The 14302-nt window shown below is 36.5% G+C and overlaps 2 protein-coding genes across 7 annotated transcripts in view; one reads left to right on the forward strand and one right to left on the reverse strand.

Moving 5' to 3' along the window:
• The window catches only part of lrch2 (leucine-rich repeats and calponin homology (CH) domain containing 2), an 88617-nt gene extending 86066 nt beyond the window's left edge, over positions 1 to 2551 (reverse strand). For 5 of the 6 annotated variants that reach the window (XR_010896997.1, XR_010896998.1, XM_067408057.1 and 2 more), the window contains exon 1: positions 1575 to 1839. Coding sequence is in view for 3 of the 6 variants with exons in the window: in XM_067408057.1 (XP_067264158.1) it covers positions 1575 to 1827 (253 nt within the window). In the remaining 3 variants the exon portion in view is untranslated. Of the gene's footprint in view, positions 1 to 1574; positions 1840 to 2352 lie in introns of those variants that run through there. The other variant, XM_067408058.1, reaches the window with a different exon arrangement.
• A 1031-nt stretch (positions 2552 to 3582) lies between these two features.
• Positions 3583 to 13905, forward strand: si:dkey-17o15.2 (uncharacterized). The gene is made up of 9 exons (XM_067407730.1): positions 3583 to 3926; positions 5507 to 5665; positions 5809 to 5900; positions 6042 to 6133; positions 9362 to 9419; positions 9521 to 9573; positions 9689 to 9760; positions 9864 to 9987; positions 10164 to 13905. Exons 1-9 carry the CDS (start codon positions 3839 to 3841, stop codon positions 10542 to 10544), a joined length of 1119 nt encoding a protein of 372 aa, XP_067263831.1. The 5' UTR covers positions 3583 to 3838; the 3' UTR covers positions 10545 to 13905.
• Positions 13906 to 14302: the final 397 nt, after the last annotated feature.

Raw genomic sequence — 14302 nt, forward strand, 5'->3', positions numbered from 1 at the left:
CATTGGAACAGACTGACACTAGTACACACATGCTACCATTTACTCAAGCCAACTCAAACTGTCAAATACACGAAAACTAACCAGCACACAAGCAATCTAATTCTCACAGAAGTGAACAGATTGCAAGATGAGGATTCTCTTCTCAGTCATGCATCTCCAGTTGAGTCAGCGACAAGTCACTTACTCTTATAGGTGACTGTCTGGTGCACATCCAACAATTTCCTCTTTTGAACACATGCACAAACATCATGCACACAAACAAAAGTGCACACAAGCAGCCCTGTACCACCAACAAATGCAATCTGTATGCTAACGACCCTGACAGAAACAGTGAAACCAGTGAACGTCCAGTGTTATCTACAACAACCGCAGGCTTCTTTTGGCCAACAAGCCATGTGAGAGAATCAAAACACAAGACTCAATAAACAAATGACCATTTATACAGCTAAAAATGGTTCTGAGACAGCCAAATAATCACAGAAGGCCTATTCACTAGTGTAACTCAATACAGTTGAATGGGAGTGTAGACATGATGCTGTGTGTAAGGTGTGCATGAATGAATGGATTAGTGTCCCTCCTCCCACCGTCTGCTTCACATCTGAATGGCTGTTTGCTGCGGCAAGACTACCATTACAGACACTTCCAAGAGAGATGCAGCCATTTAATTTCTAGCCTTGTCTCTAGAAACAATAATAAAGTGAATACACTTCATGCTGCAATCTTTATAATAGTGCAGTACATTTATAGTACCCAAAAGACTCTGATTTGCCAGACCAAAGAATATTTAGATAAACAATAGCTTTTAATACTATTACAATCATATAAATCATAATACTAAAAATTAATAGAAAATAAAATGAGTCTTTACATATATTACATTCACAGCTGCTTGCACTGATAGGATGAAGAAAGGCGCGATAGATTATAGAGACGAAGGGCAGCATCTTTTGTCTGGCACTACAGTCTCTACCTGCATTTACCGACGGTTTAAAAATGCTTTTTTACCATCCTTTAACACCATATCCACTAAATAAACTGTTCCCGTAATGTTAAATAAAACGACGCAGTCAAATATAAAGGGAGCATTCTAGTTTAGGCGCGTGCTCGCAGTATAGATAGGGTGAAGCGTGGTTTCTACGGGTTTGCATGTTAAAACTTGCTAGATTACTGGAGCAAAGGTCGATAAAGATTGTCTCCTGTCATTCCAGCTGAAGTGCTCTCTCTAGTTTAATTTATTTATGGAATAGGATTTGGGGGAAATGGGATGTGAAACCAAAACAACTAGAGACACCAGTGCCATAGCCAGCATTTCTAATGCCAAGTCTATCTGCGCGTCACCGCGATAAACACGAGAGATAAAGCGTGATACTAACGGTTTCCCCTTGTACAAGCACCATGTGCACTGGCTATTGTAGCGAACACACAAACACCCATTGACACACCACGCAAATGCACCAAAAAGGCACCCACGCTCTTCGGTGTATGTGTCTTTTTGTTGTCCTCTTAAAACAAGAATCGCGAGAAGCGGGTCAGTGGAGCACGGATGGAGATTAGCCCACATCTGCGGGACCCACCTGCTTGTGTAGTATCGGTCAAATCGTAGTTGAGCCCCGGGTATTCGCGCAGTTTTCTTCCGCTGATGTTGAGCATCCCGGAGCAGACGGCATCTTCCAGTGCGCGCTCCAGACTGCGGGCGGTGTGTAGCGGGTGCAGCTGCTGCGGCTGCTGTTGCATCACGCCAGGGTTCCAGTGCGCGACGTTCAGATAATGCTGGCTCTGGAGAGCCGCCGCAGGTCCCACAGCTCCCTGACTCGCCGCCATTTTCATAAGTGAAATTATTCTTACAATAATAATAGGGGGCTGCCTGGCGTGCCGCGCATGCGCAGAGGACGCAGCCGGAGCTGGGGAGGGGATGGGCTACTACTGGAAAGGGGCGGAGGGATTTGGGTGCTCTAAAGGATGACCAAGAGAAACCATTCATGATATTTTGGGTTTTCTTTTATTTATTATGTATTTTGTCATTGGGAATATTTGATGCGAGAAGAATGGATTGCAGCACTTTTAAAACGCACAGTTATAATTTAGTCTTGCTTTAGTCATACAGACGCTTTAAAAAAAAAAATCTCTTAGATAACTGTTGAGTGAAAAAAGAGGGTTTAATGACTTTCCTTTTAGGGCGTGTCTTATCTGTTTTTATGTGGCACGGTTTGCGGTGAGGCCATGCGCCCTGGCCTGAGCTCAGAGGCGACCCCTGGCGGCTGAATGGAGACACTCGCAACAATGGAGTTGCTGTTGACCCCATCATTTAAGGATTAGTCCACTTTTAAGTACTTTTTCTGATAATTTACTCACCCCCATGTCATCCAAGATGTTCATGTCTTTCTTTCTTCAGTCGAAAAGAAATTAAGGTTTTTGATGAAAACATTCCAGGATTACTCTCCTTATAGTGGACTTCAATGGAGCCCAAACAGTTGAAGGTCAAAATTACAGTTTCAGTGCAGCTTCAAAGGGCTTTAAATGATACCAAACGAGGAATAAGGGTCTTATCCAGCGAAACGATCGGTCATTTTCGAAAAAAATTCAACTGTATATGCGTTATAAACACAAAATATCGCCTTGAACGTACTTCCGGTTTCTGCATTCTTCAAAATGCTTACGCTGTATGTTCTACGCCTTCCCTATTCTACTTACGGAACGAACGCAGTGCCAGTTTAGGTTTTTTCCGTAATTTGAATATTGAATATGGTATGAATATGGAAAAATTCCATCTGCTTATGAAATTTGAAATTCAGATTTTATGGAATATTGCAGTATTTATTATAAATGATTTATCCACCATGTGCATCATTATTTTTTTGCACATACCAGTTTGTCCATTGGGAACTGATTGGATGGTTGGATCGTTGTTATTGCTGTGAAGTCAAATGCTAATATGATTAGGTGATCACAAAATGTAATAAAAACTGAACAGGGCATGTATTTACCTGTCAACGTTTGAAAGTTTCAGAACCAGCACAGCAAATAGGCGACGGTATAAAGAAAAAGTCACTTTACAATTTACACTTTCAATCTACAATAAGTTCTGAGATAGTGTATATAAACACTGGGTATTTATAATAGTGTTTATAATTCTAATGTATATTGTGTTTAAATGTTGAGGGGGGAAACTTTTTTTTTTTTTTTAACAAATATGAAATTTGGATCAACTTTTAAAACATCTTCCCCTGGTTTCACAGACAAGGCTTAAGACTAGTCCCAGACTAAAATGCATTTTTGAGCTGTTTTAACTAAAAAAATAACTTTGAAAACTTTTTTTTTTAAAATTGTCTCAAGATGCACACCAGTAATGTTTTGTTTTTCTTTTCTTTTTTCCCTAAGGCACATGTATAAAGTGAACTTAAAAGTCCTACTAAGGTATAATCCTTAATCTAAACCCTGTCTGTGAAACCAGACCCTTTTTTCTGTGTCAACGTGATAAACATGATAATCGAGGGGGAAATTCCTGCCGCTAGTAGCTTTGCGAAGCACCTAAGACCTGCCTACCGGGTTAGACATTGTTGCGCTATTTTAAGAGCTCTCGTCACATTGGTCGTCAGATTCATCGCGCTGCTGGGCTGGGTCTCGCCATTCACTTGATCGACACAAATAAACACAGGGAACACGCTTTGAAACCGTGCTCATTTTAAAACGTTTCATTGTCCGTCTCGTCTTTGGCGTTTCTGTTTTTTGACATTTGGAAGTTAACGAGTATAAATATTTTGGTGTTTTCGAGCCGTCAGAAACACTGACACGTGACGCCTAAGAAACTTTTGCGTGCGTAACGACACTGGAAGACGAAATGGGGGAGAATGAGGTACAGATGGAGAACACAGAGCAAATGCAGGAGTCTCACGCTTCAGGCTCGGACAAAATCGACTTGTCATTAGGTTAGTAACTGCGAGGCGAGACATCTTTTTGATTTGGATGAGTTGGCAGGATCCGTCGGTTTCACTTCTGTGTTGACGTGTAGAGCAACAGTGGTCAGCTGTCACATACATTCAACCGCTGTCAAACCAACGTGCTCGTGCACATTTGCCTTGAGTTTAGCAGGACAATAAATGACTGTAATGATATGTGATTGTGATTGTCTAATAAGAAGTAACAGTTGAAGTATAAGTAAAAAAACAAAACAAAACTTCATCCATCTGTAGCCACAGTAAATGACTAGCGTCAGTCAGCCATACAGACCCCTGTTTAGTCAAGAAATCTGAAGAACTGGTCCTTTTAAATCTTTTGTTGCATTTAGTTAGGTAAAGCCAGCGCCTTACTTTCTATTCAAGGGCTCTAGGTAAAACCAAATTCATTTCTCAATTAAAGGATTAGTTCACTTTCAAAGTAAAATTTCCTGATAATGTACTCACCCCCATGTCATCCAAGATGTTCATGTCTTTCTTTCTTCAGTCGAAAAGAAATTAAGGTTTTGATGAAAACATTCCAGGATTATTCTCCTTATAGTGGACTTCAATGGAGCCCAAATGGTTGAAGGTCAAAATTACAGATTCATTGCAGCTTCAAAACGTTCTACACGATCCCAGACGAGGAATAAGGGTCTTATCTAGAGATACCATCGCTCATTTTCTAAACAAAAATAAAATAAAAAAAAAATATATATATAAGTTTTAAGAATAAATGCTCATCTTGAACTAGCTCTCTTCTTCTCTATTTGAATTCCAGCAGTGTAGACACTAGTAAGTGTATTACTGCCCTCAACAGGTCAAAGTTTGAACTAATTGTTATATATTTGCACTAGCATATTGTATATGACAATTTAGTTCAAACTTTGACCTGTGGAGGGCAGTAATACACTTAGCAGTGGAAGAAGAATAGAGAAGAAGAGAGCTAGTTCAAGATGAGCATTTATTCTTAAGACGTATAAAATTTAAAACAATTTTTTAGAAAATGAGCGAAGGTTTCTCTAGATAAGACCCTTATTTCTCGTCTGGGATCGCTGTACACTGTAATTTTAACCTTCAACTGTTTGGGCTCCATTGAAGTCCACTATATGGAGAAAAATCCTGGAATGTTTTCATCAAAAACCTTAATTTCTTTTTGACTGAAGAAAGAAAGACATGAACATCTTGGATGACATGGGGGTGAGTAAATTATCAGGAAATTTTCATTTGAAAGTGAACTAATCCTATAATACTGGTACTGAGGCAAAACATATGTGCAAAACACCAATACACCCAATAGTGTATTATCATTAGTAGAAAGTAGTTGCTGTGCTGTTAGTAGATTTATCCTGCATATCTGACATAGTGAAACTCATCCACTCATCAGATATGTACATAAAAACATAAGGTGCCTTAATATATTGCATGCTGCAATTACTACCTAATTCTTTTCCTTTTTAGCTCAAACAAGATGTCCAGATTTTAACTAATTTCATCTAAAATATATTTTATCTTTAAATTGAATATGTCTGCTCTTCCAGAGGCAAAACCTTTTGTTCCTTTTGTTTTCACAGATGACATTATAAAGCTGAATAAGAAAGAGCAGAAGGCGAACAGAGCTACGAACAGAGCTAAAAGTAAACGTGCTGCTAACAGGAACAACGTCTTGAAGAAACTCAACCAGGTTCCACAGCAGCAGAGGGGACTCGGACGAGGAGCGCAACAGTACCAAGGCAAGCATTTGATACTTGACTCTGTCTTACACTTGTGACAGCTGACACATTTTGACTATTGGCATATGACTTCTGCCTGGCCAGATCTGTAAAAATGTTTGAACACTTGTTAAACAAGTTTCTAATAGAGGTTTGTCCCACAGGTCCTGGCAGGTTGAGAGGTTTGAGGAGACAAAGGGGATCCGGTAGGGGCATGGCGTCAAGAGGGGGTTCACTAAACAGAGCCGCTGCCACGGTACAAACAGTTTTATTGTTTCTGTGGCTAAAATAGAGTTAAGTGATTAAAACCAGTGGTTTTCAGTTGAATAACCTGTGTCCTATCTTAATAGCATTTTTTTCCAAGATTATTACTGTGATTGCTCTGTCTGTGTCATAGACCGGTGGACAGTTTGATCAGACCACATTCACATCGAGGGGGACATTCAGAGGACGAGGAAGAGGTAGAGGAAGAGGAGGCGGACTGAGCAGGTTCTACACTCTCTTCTCTTTATCATCTTAAAGGCACAATATGTAAGATTTGTGGATTAAAATATCCAAAAACCACTAGAACAATGTTATATACAGTACAGTCCAAAAGTTTGGAACCACTAAGATTTTTAATGTTTTTAATAGAAGTTTCGTCTGCTCACCAAGGCTACATTTATTTAATTAAAAATACAGTAAAAACAGTAATATTGTGAAATATTATTACAATTTAAAATAATTGTTTTCTATTTGAATATATTTCACAAAGTAATTTATTCTTGTGTTGGCAAAGCTGAATTTTCAGCATCATTACTCCAGTCTTCAGTGTCACATGATCCTTCAGAAATCATTCTAATATGCTGATCTGCTGCTCAAGAAACATTTAATGTGTACAATTGTACAAAATATTTGTGTACAATAATTTTTTTCAGGATTATTTGATGAATAGTAAATTCAAAAGAACAGTGTTTATCTGAAATCTAATCTTTTGTAACATTATTAATGTCTTTACTGCCACTTTTGATTGATTTAATGCATCCTTGCTGAATAAAAGTATTCATTTCTTTAATTTCTTTTCAAAAAAATAAAAATTCTTACTGACCCCAAACCTTTGAACGGTAGTGTATAATGTTACAGAAGCTTTGTATTTCAGATAAATGCTGTTCTTTTGAACTTTCTATTCATCAAGGAATCCTGAAAAAAAAAAAGTACACAACTGTTTTCAACATTGAAAATAATCATAAATGTTTCTTGAGCAGCAGATCAGCATATTAGAATGATTTCTGAAGGATCATGTGACACTGAAGACTGGAGTAACAATGCTTAAATAAATTACTTTGTCAAATATATTTAAATAGTACACAGTTATTTTAAATTGTAATAATATTTCACAGTATTACTGTTTTTTACTGTATTTTTAATTAAATAAATGCAGCCTTGGTGAGCAGACGAAACATCTTTTAAAAACATTAAAAATCTTAGTGGTTCCAAACTTTTGGACTGTACTGTATTTTGTTGACTTGTGTACTTACACTATCCCAAATTTTTCCAACAATGTTTAAATCCAGAGAAATCAGCTATTTTAACCAATGTATCATCCCATGTCATTGTGCCACCTGTCAGTGACATTATATCTGCGTTACTCTCGATTTACGAGTTTACTTCCATAGGAACCGTGTTTTATCAGAGAGGTGAGCAACTTTTTGGATACCTTTATCGACAGAAAACTAATAATTTATTATATAGCCCAACACGGTTCATCTTATTCGTTGAATCTCGTTTCTTTGATTTACCACAAGTAACATGTTTGTAACCAAAAAGTAAATGAAAAAACAGTTTTAATTATGCTAAGAACATAATTAGAGAAAGCTTTATTTTGTAGTAACACTAATAGAGCATTTTCTCCATGCCATTTAGCAACTCAAGTCATCCAGCTTTTATTAATATGATATTCTAATATCAATCTAGCTTACTGCATTGAGCAAAAAGTGTCACGTATCAGCAACTGAGCGAACGCACAACTTTATAGTAACTTTATAACATAACTTTCAACACACTCAAATACATTTTTAGTATGATTGTTTTGACCAAGTAAAACAGTGCTGCATTACCCCACAATTTTAATTTGTCAAATAAAGTGACCTTTATGAGTAGTAATTCAGTACTTGCGGCTGTTTCATTGAAGTAGAATAACGTGAATTTAAGTGATCAAACGTAAACGTAAGAAAGTTCAGGGAAGGTGGCAAACGTTAAATGTATCTTTAATCGTAATTTTAATCATAAAATATGCATGTCCCAGGCTCTCAGCCTCACCCTGCTTCATACCACAGTAACCTTAATAAAACTTTAATACATTAGCTCATCCCCGAACATGATTTCTGCCTGATTCCCATTGGATGTTTCCATCGCCTGTGGAGGTGAAGAGGACAACTCCTCAAGTTTACTTTATTATCAAAACAAAATATGAATAATATCATACTATAATAATAATACAGTATTATACTTAATTACTAAAGATGGGGCACTTGATGAATATTGTTTTTTATGTTATATTCAAGCCTATTCATACCAATAAAATGCAAGAATCTCAGTTTGAGTACTAATAAATCTAAAATATTTATTTCTAAAGTATTTATTGCTATATAATAAAGTATTTATTATTATATTCTCCTACGATTAAACAGTGAGCAGGCCAATATGAAATATTGTGCAAACAGAAGTGGTGAAGGTGGACACAGTAACTGATGAGAACTAGTCCTCTGGTTTTCATCATGAGGATAGTCTTACAAGCCCTAGCCCAATCTCAACCCTTGGTCTCTGTCATTTATTTGAAGCCATGAAGTCAAAATATAAATACTGAAAGCCAGAGATGCCGAAGAGAGAAGTAATAGAATATTTCATGCAGCCAAGGCTGAAATGGTCAGTGTTGCTTCTCTGTCCTCAAAGAGAAGCTCAGATGATGCAGCTGTGGCTCATCATCTCTAAGAAATTCAGACCTTGAAGAGGGTATAGAGAACTTTGGTGTTGGGCTTAAAGCATTTTTAGTTTTAGTTTAGGTTTTTTTAAGAATTAAGAAATTAATACTTTTCTTCAGCAAGGCTGCATTAAGATCAAAAGTGACAGTAAAGACTTTTGTAATGTTACAAACAATTTCTATTTTAAATAAATACTGTTCTTTTGAACTTTCTATTATTCAACAAATTCTGAAGAAAAAAAAAAAAAAAAAAAGGACTCTTTTCACAAAAATATTAAGCAGCACAACTGAAAATGCTGAAAATTCAGCTTTTCCTTCACAGGAATAAATTACACTTGAAATATGTTCAAATAGAAAAAAAGTTATTTCAAATTGTAATAATATTTCACAATATTACTGCTTTTATTGTATTTTTGATCAAATAAATGCAGCCTTTGTGAGCATAAACATCTTTCAAAAATCTTACAGACCCTAAACTTTTGATACATACAGCATCAAATATATCAGATCACTTCAGATGTAATACAACAAAACAATAAATAGGAAACAACCAATAAAAGTGTTGGGTGACACCTGGTAAACTACAGACAATAGACTCCCATTAACCTATTAAGTTATGTGGTGTGATCTTGTAACATAAAATATTGAAATCGTAAAAAAGTAATTAACATTAAACTTTTAGAAACAGAACTGTAAACTTACTATAACACAGATTGTGGTTTAATGTAATGGTTTCATAGTTATTTTTGTTGTTGTAGGGGTGCAATGTCATCAAGAGGACAAAGGGGTGGAAGACCATTTGTATTAGACAGAGGGGTAAGAAGGGCAAAACACGTTATACATGACTTACACATGGATTGACCTTCCTGTCACAATGTTCTAGACTTCCAGTTCTGTTCTATGTCTTCTTTCTTTAGTTTTCTGCTACAAAAATGGCTGAGAAATTACAAAAGTATCAGAAAATAAGAAGGTGAGTTTCTCTCATATGTGTGAAAGTGACAATTCTAAAAAGTAATCTCAAGGTGTGTTAACTAATTGTCTTTCTCTCTGTGTGTCTGTCACACCCACATCCACACATACTGAAGTCACAGAACAGAACCATCTGGCTCAACGCTGACAGTCTCCCTGCCAAATGCTACATCTCCACCTGTAACTGTGTGAGTAAATGAACCTTCTCGCTGGCTTCTATTTCACTGTTTGTACATTCTTCTTTGTTTACCTATTCTTAGTCTCTCTCTCTTGCTTTTATCACTCCATCAGGACGACACCTAATCAGGCTAGGAGGGGTGGGGCAGTGTTAAGGGGCAGATCATCTAGAGGAGCCAGTACTTCTTCACCTAAGGGGATTCCTCTGCAGTTTAACTACAAAGCAACCACTAACCAGGTGAGTTTAGCCATCTGGAAAAGCCTGTACACCCAGTAAAGTAGGAGAGTCGGACAGTTATTACATTGTATTGGCCTTATGTGTGTAAAGACAGTAAAGTTTTATTCTTTTTCTATAAACTTACATGATTAAATTGCTCATCAGCTTATAGAACCTCTGTTTTTACTTTTTCACAGACTGCCGTATCCCTCAATGACCGTTTCACTGACCTGAGGTTCAGAGGGCGAGGACGAGGAAGGGGCGGTGGAAGAGGAAGAGGAGCTGTTGGAGCAGGCGGACGAGGTGGAGGAAGAGGAAACGCTTTTGGGGGTGGACGAGGCAGAGGAAGAGGAAACTTTATAGGTGCTGGAAGAGGCAGAGCAAATATTATAGGTGCTGGAAGAGGCAGAGGAAGAGGAAACATTATAGGTGCTGGAAGAGGCAGAGGAAATATTGTGGGGGGTGGAAGAGGCAGAGGAAGAGGAAGAGGAGGGGTTGGTGATACAAGAGGAGGACGAGGCTTAAGAAGAGGGAGGGGAGGATCAAGAGGGGCTGGTCGAACAGTTACTCTGCAGTGATTAGAATAACAATCATTCAGTTTTATGAATTAGTAGTGTTTACTGTTAGTGATGCACTGAAATTTTAGCAACCAAAATTATTTGAAAATTACTTGAATCCGAAACAACAACAAAAAAGGTAATAATTTTCAGTTTTGACCGAAATAGTTTTGGAGGGCTTTGCTATCACAGGACTAAATTACAGTTTAAAATATATTAAAATAAAAAAATATTTTTAATTGTAATAATATTACAATCTATTATTTATAATATTAGAGTATTACTGTTTTTACTGTATTTTTCCATCAAATAAATGCAGCCTTGGTGAGCATAAGAGACTTTTCAAAAACATAAAAAAAAAAAATGTAAAAATCTTACAGACCCAAAACTTTTGAACGGTAGTGAATATCATTGAGAAAAATACAAAATATATCTGAATATATCTGATTTTAATTGCTTTTCTCCAATGACGGTAAACATAGATGCAAAATGGATGATCTACATCATGAACAAAAACTATGCTAGAGTAACAATAGTAAAAATTGTTTGAAATATCAAGAGGTGGCTCATTGCTAAATAAGTTCAGTATGACTGGTATAATTTATCACCAAATCATGAGATCCTGAGCAGCATATGGGGCCAGTTGTTCAAAAAGTTTGATCTGGATCAGAATGATCTGGATTTGGAAATCCCATGTTTTGCTATCCAGGATCAGGTAATCCATCTTACTTTTGTGCTGGTTTTTAAAAAAAAAATTGGATTGGATCACCATGATCCAGATACACACTTTTCCAGATTACCAAATCTGGATTACCAGTGCTCTATGGAGCCCCTAAAGGGACATGATGATAGAGAGAATATGGGTTTTGAATTAAATATATTTTTGTTGGATATTTACAGCTGTTTGGGGATTATTTTATGGCACCAAAATATTTTTTACTTTACAGTAGGTTATCGAAAGGCTAAATATGTAGGTTAATGTCTACTTCTAATTTATTTAAGTTAAACTAATCAAGAGCAAAATAAATGTGAAAAAAAATGTGTATGTATATTACATGATATAAATGTTGTATTTTTTGACCAGTTTTAAAGTTTTACTACATTTTCCTCCTTGAAATCCTACCCCCTGTTGGGATCAGGATAATCCTGTTTTTTTGGATCAAAGTTATCCAAATCCTACTGACAAGTTTTGAACACAAACTGAAGGTTTGATCCAGATTAAAACTAGGATTGGATTCCGTGATCTAATCTGATTTCAGAATCCCTTTTTCCTTTTGAACAACCCATTTTCAAGATTTGATGCAATCCAATGGCCGAAATCCGATCAGATTACTTTAGAACAACTGGCCCAAGGAGTTCAATTACCCAAATTTAATTAACAAAACTTTCGGTTTCAGTTTTGGTTTTCAGCTTAATGAAAACTTTAATTAGTTTTGTAATCAAATAATTTTGGTGCATCACTATTTACTGTAATGTGATTCAACTACTTTACAAATACACAAGTATGATTTTAAAAACAAGGACAATTCACACACAAGTAGAAGAACACCTCAGATCTTTTGCAGAACTAAACACTTAATTCAGAACTTTAAAATAATTTAACAAAACCCAATTTCAACACTGTATGGCACACACATTCATTCAATCTGATTCAGTTTGAACCACTTACACACTGCTGTTAAAGTTTAAACACTTGCAACATTTATACTTTTGCAAAGAGATAGCCTGGGTTTGATTTTTTTTTTTTTCTTCCAGAGATTGTGCGAGTAAAGCATTATTGACCAAACAAAATACAAGACCAGTACTGCACATTTGATGAAAATATTTCTCTCCACATTGTAAAATCAGTAAATACATCCTTGCATTTCCAAAGGTTGCATTTTGCACTGAAAATCACAACATATTCTAAGTAGTATATAGTACATACATAGTCAACAGAAACCTTTGTTGAGACAAAAAAGTGTGAATTAAAAAAAACCCTTAGCATCATCTCTTTGCCTAGCTGGATCTGGCCATAGCACTTTGTGCACATCACAGGCTATGTCCTCTTTCCTAAGACAATGAGGGAAGAACCTTCATAAATGGCGAATCCATCCTTGTACAGACCCTGCATAAATTAAGTTACAGGCCTCCTCCATGGCTTGAATGAGGGATATCCTGACATAGGGCTAGAGATTAACCTTCCACTGCCATGCTGAAAAAAAAAACTCCTCATTGGGGTTAAGGAAGGGAGAGTACGATGGGTAAAATTGTTAATGCTCATGAAACCACATGACAATGTATCTCACCTGCTCTGCATCCATTTGGTTTCAAACATGGAATAAGGTGAATGGGTCCCAAAAATACTGATGGAGGTCATATAGTAGGCTATATTGTACTGTAGACATGAGAAATGTTTTTTTGTTTTACCTGTGCTCTTGTCCAAATTACAGTAGCAACAGTACTGTATATCTCGTTGGTCTGAACTCTCTGTCCACCCTCTCTCAATGTCATCCCATGGTTTACAACATGATCAACCAAGGTTGCTCGAATCGCATTTGATAAATATTGTCCTCGTCTTTTTTGTCCAGATCCTCTTCCAGGTCTACCTCTCCCTCTTCCTCTTCCTCTTCGGGCTCCCCCTCTCATCCTCACTCTCCCTCTGCAATGTTGTCTTCCATTTTTGTTGAAGACAGATAAACTCACCTGTTGCCTTTTTATAGTGCTTACACTTGATTGTTGAGTTTACAATTAAGCACCCAAGTGTCTACACACCTGACGGCCATGTTTGATCAATTGGTCCATAGGTGTGGTATTTTAGAAAGCAGTGCCTTGAGATGGCAAAGCAGTGACGTATTAGATTTCTATGTCTAAAGAAGTGTGTGTAGTGATTTGCAAAAAGTGTGAGCCTGAGAATGTGCTTATAGTTGTGCAGGTCTGGGCTGAGGTTTTGCTTCTTGAGTGTCAGGTTTCACTAACTGTGCATTATTTCATTCGTAAAAAACAACAACAACAACAACTTGTAAATATTTGAAAAATTCTGACAGGGATAATGAGGTTTTATTGCAGTGTACAAACAGAATATTGTCCTTTTTAAAAGAAAATGTAAAATGTTTGTTATATGATGAAGATTTTTACATTTTTAAGGAAAAATACACATTTGAAGGTACCTCAGAGGATAATGAAGTGCTTCAGTGTAAATACTGTTTTGCATTCTGACACTAGAAGATTTCCTCTCAGTAATAAAAAATGATATCCTATATTTCAAACCAAATGTAAATATGGACAGAAGTTGTTTACATTTGATATCATCATATCAATAAACCAAACAATGGACATTTTTTGACAGTATTATTTTGTGTTTTCTGTCTGGTCTGTCTGACAGTTTATTTGGAAAGAGAAAGTTCACACAAAAATTAAAATTGTAATTTACTGTTGTTTCATGTTGTTCATGGCTTTCTTTCTTCTGTGGAACACAAAATAAGATATTTTGAATATTGGTAACCAAATAGTTTTGGTTATCATACAATGTTTCATATTGTTTTCCTTAAAAAGTATTTTTTGGACAATGCTGTTATTCTTTTGTAATAGCCTGTTTCACCTTTCCTTTCATCATTTTGGAGTGAAAATAATAGCACACACATCAGCAAGTGATAACAGTGGATGAATTCTATGATGTTCTGTCATATTAGTTGTGTTATCTTATATGATGTTATCAAAATTAACTTCAGGTTGACAGCCTCATATAAGCTAACTCTGTCAGCCCTTCACTGAGTGGAGAGAGACTAAAGACTGTCATT

This window comes from Chanodichthys erythropterus, chromosome 13, assembly GCF_024489055.1.
Source record: "Chanodichthys erythropterus isolate Z2021 chromosome 13, ASM2448905v1, whole genome shotgun sequence".
In the NCBI taxonomy this organism is placed as follows: domain Eukaryota; kingdom Metazoa; phylum Chordata; class Actinopteri; order Cypriniformes; family Xenocyprididae; genus Chanodichthys; species Chanodichthys erythropterus.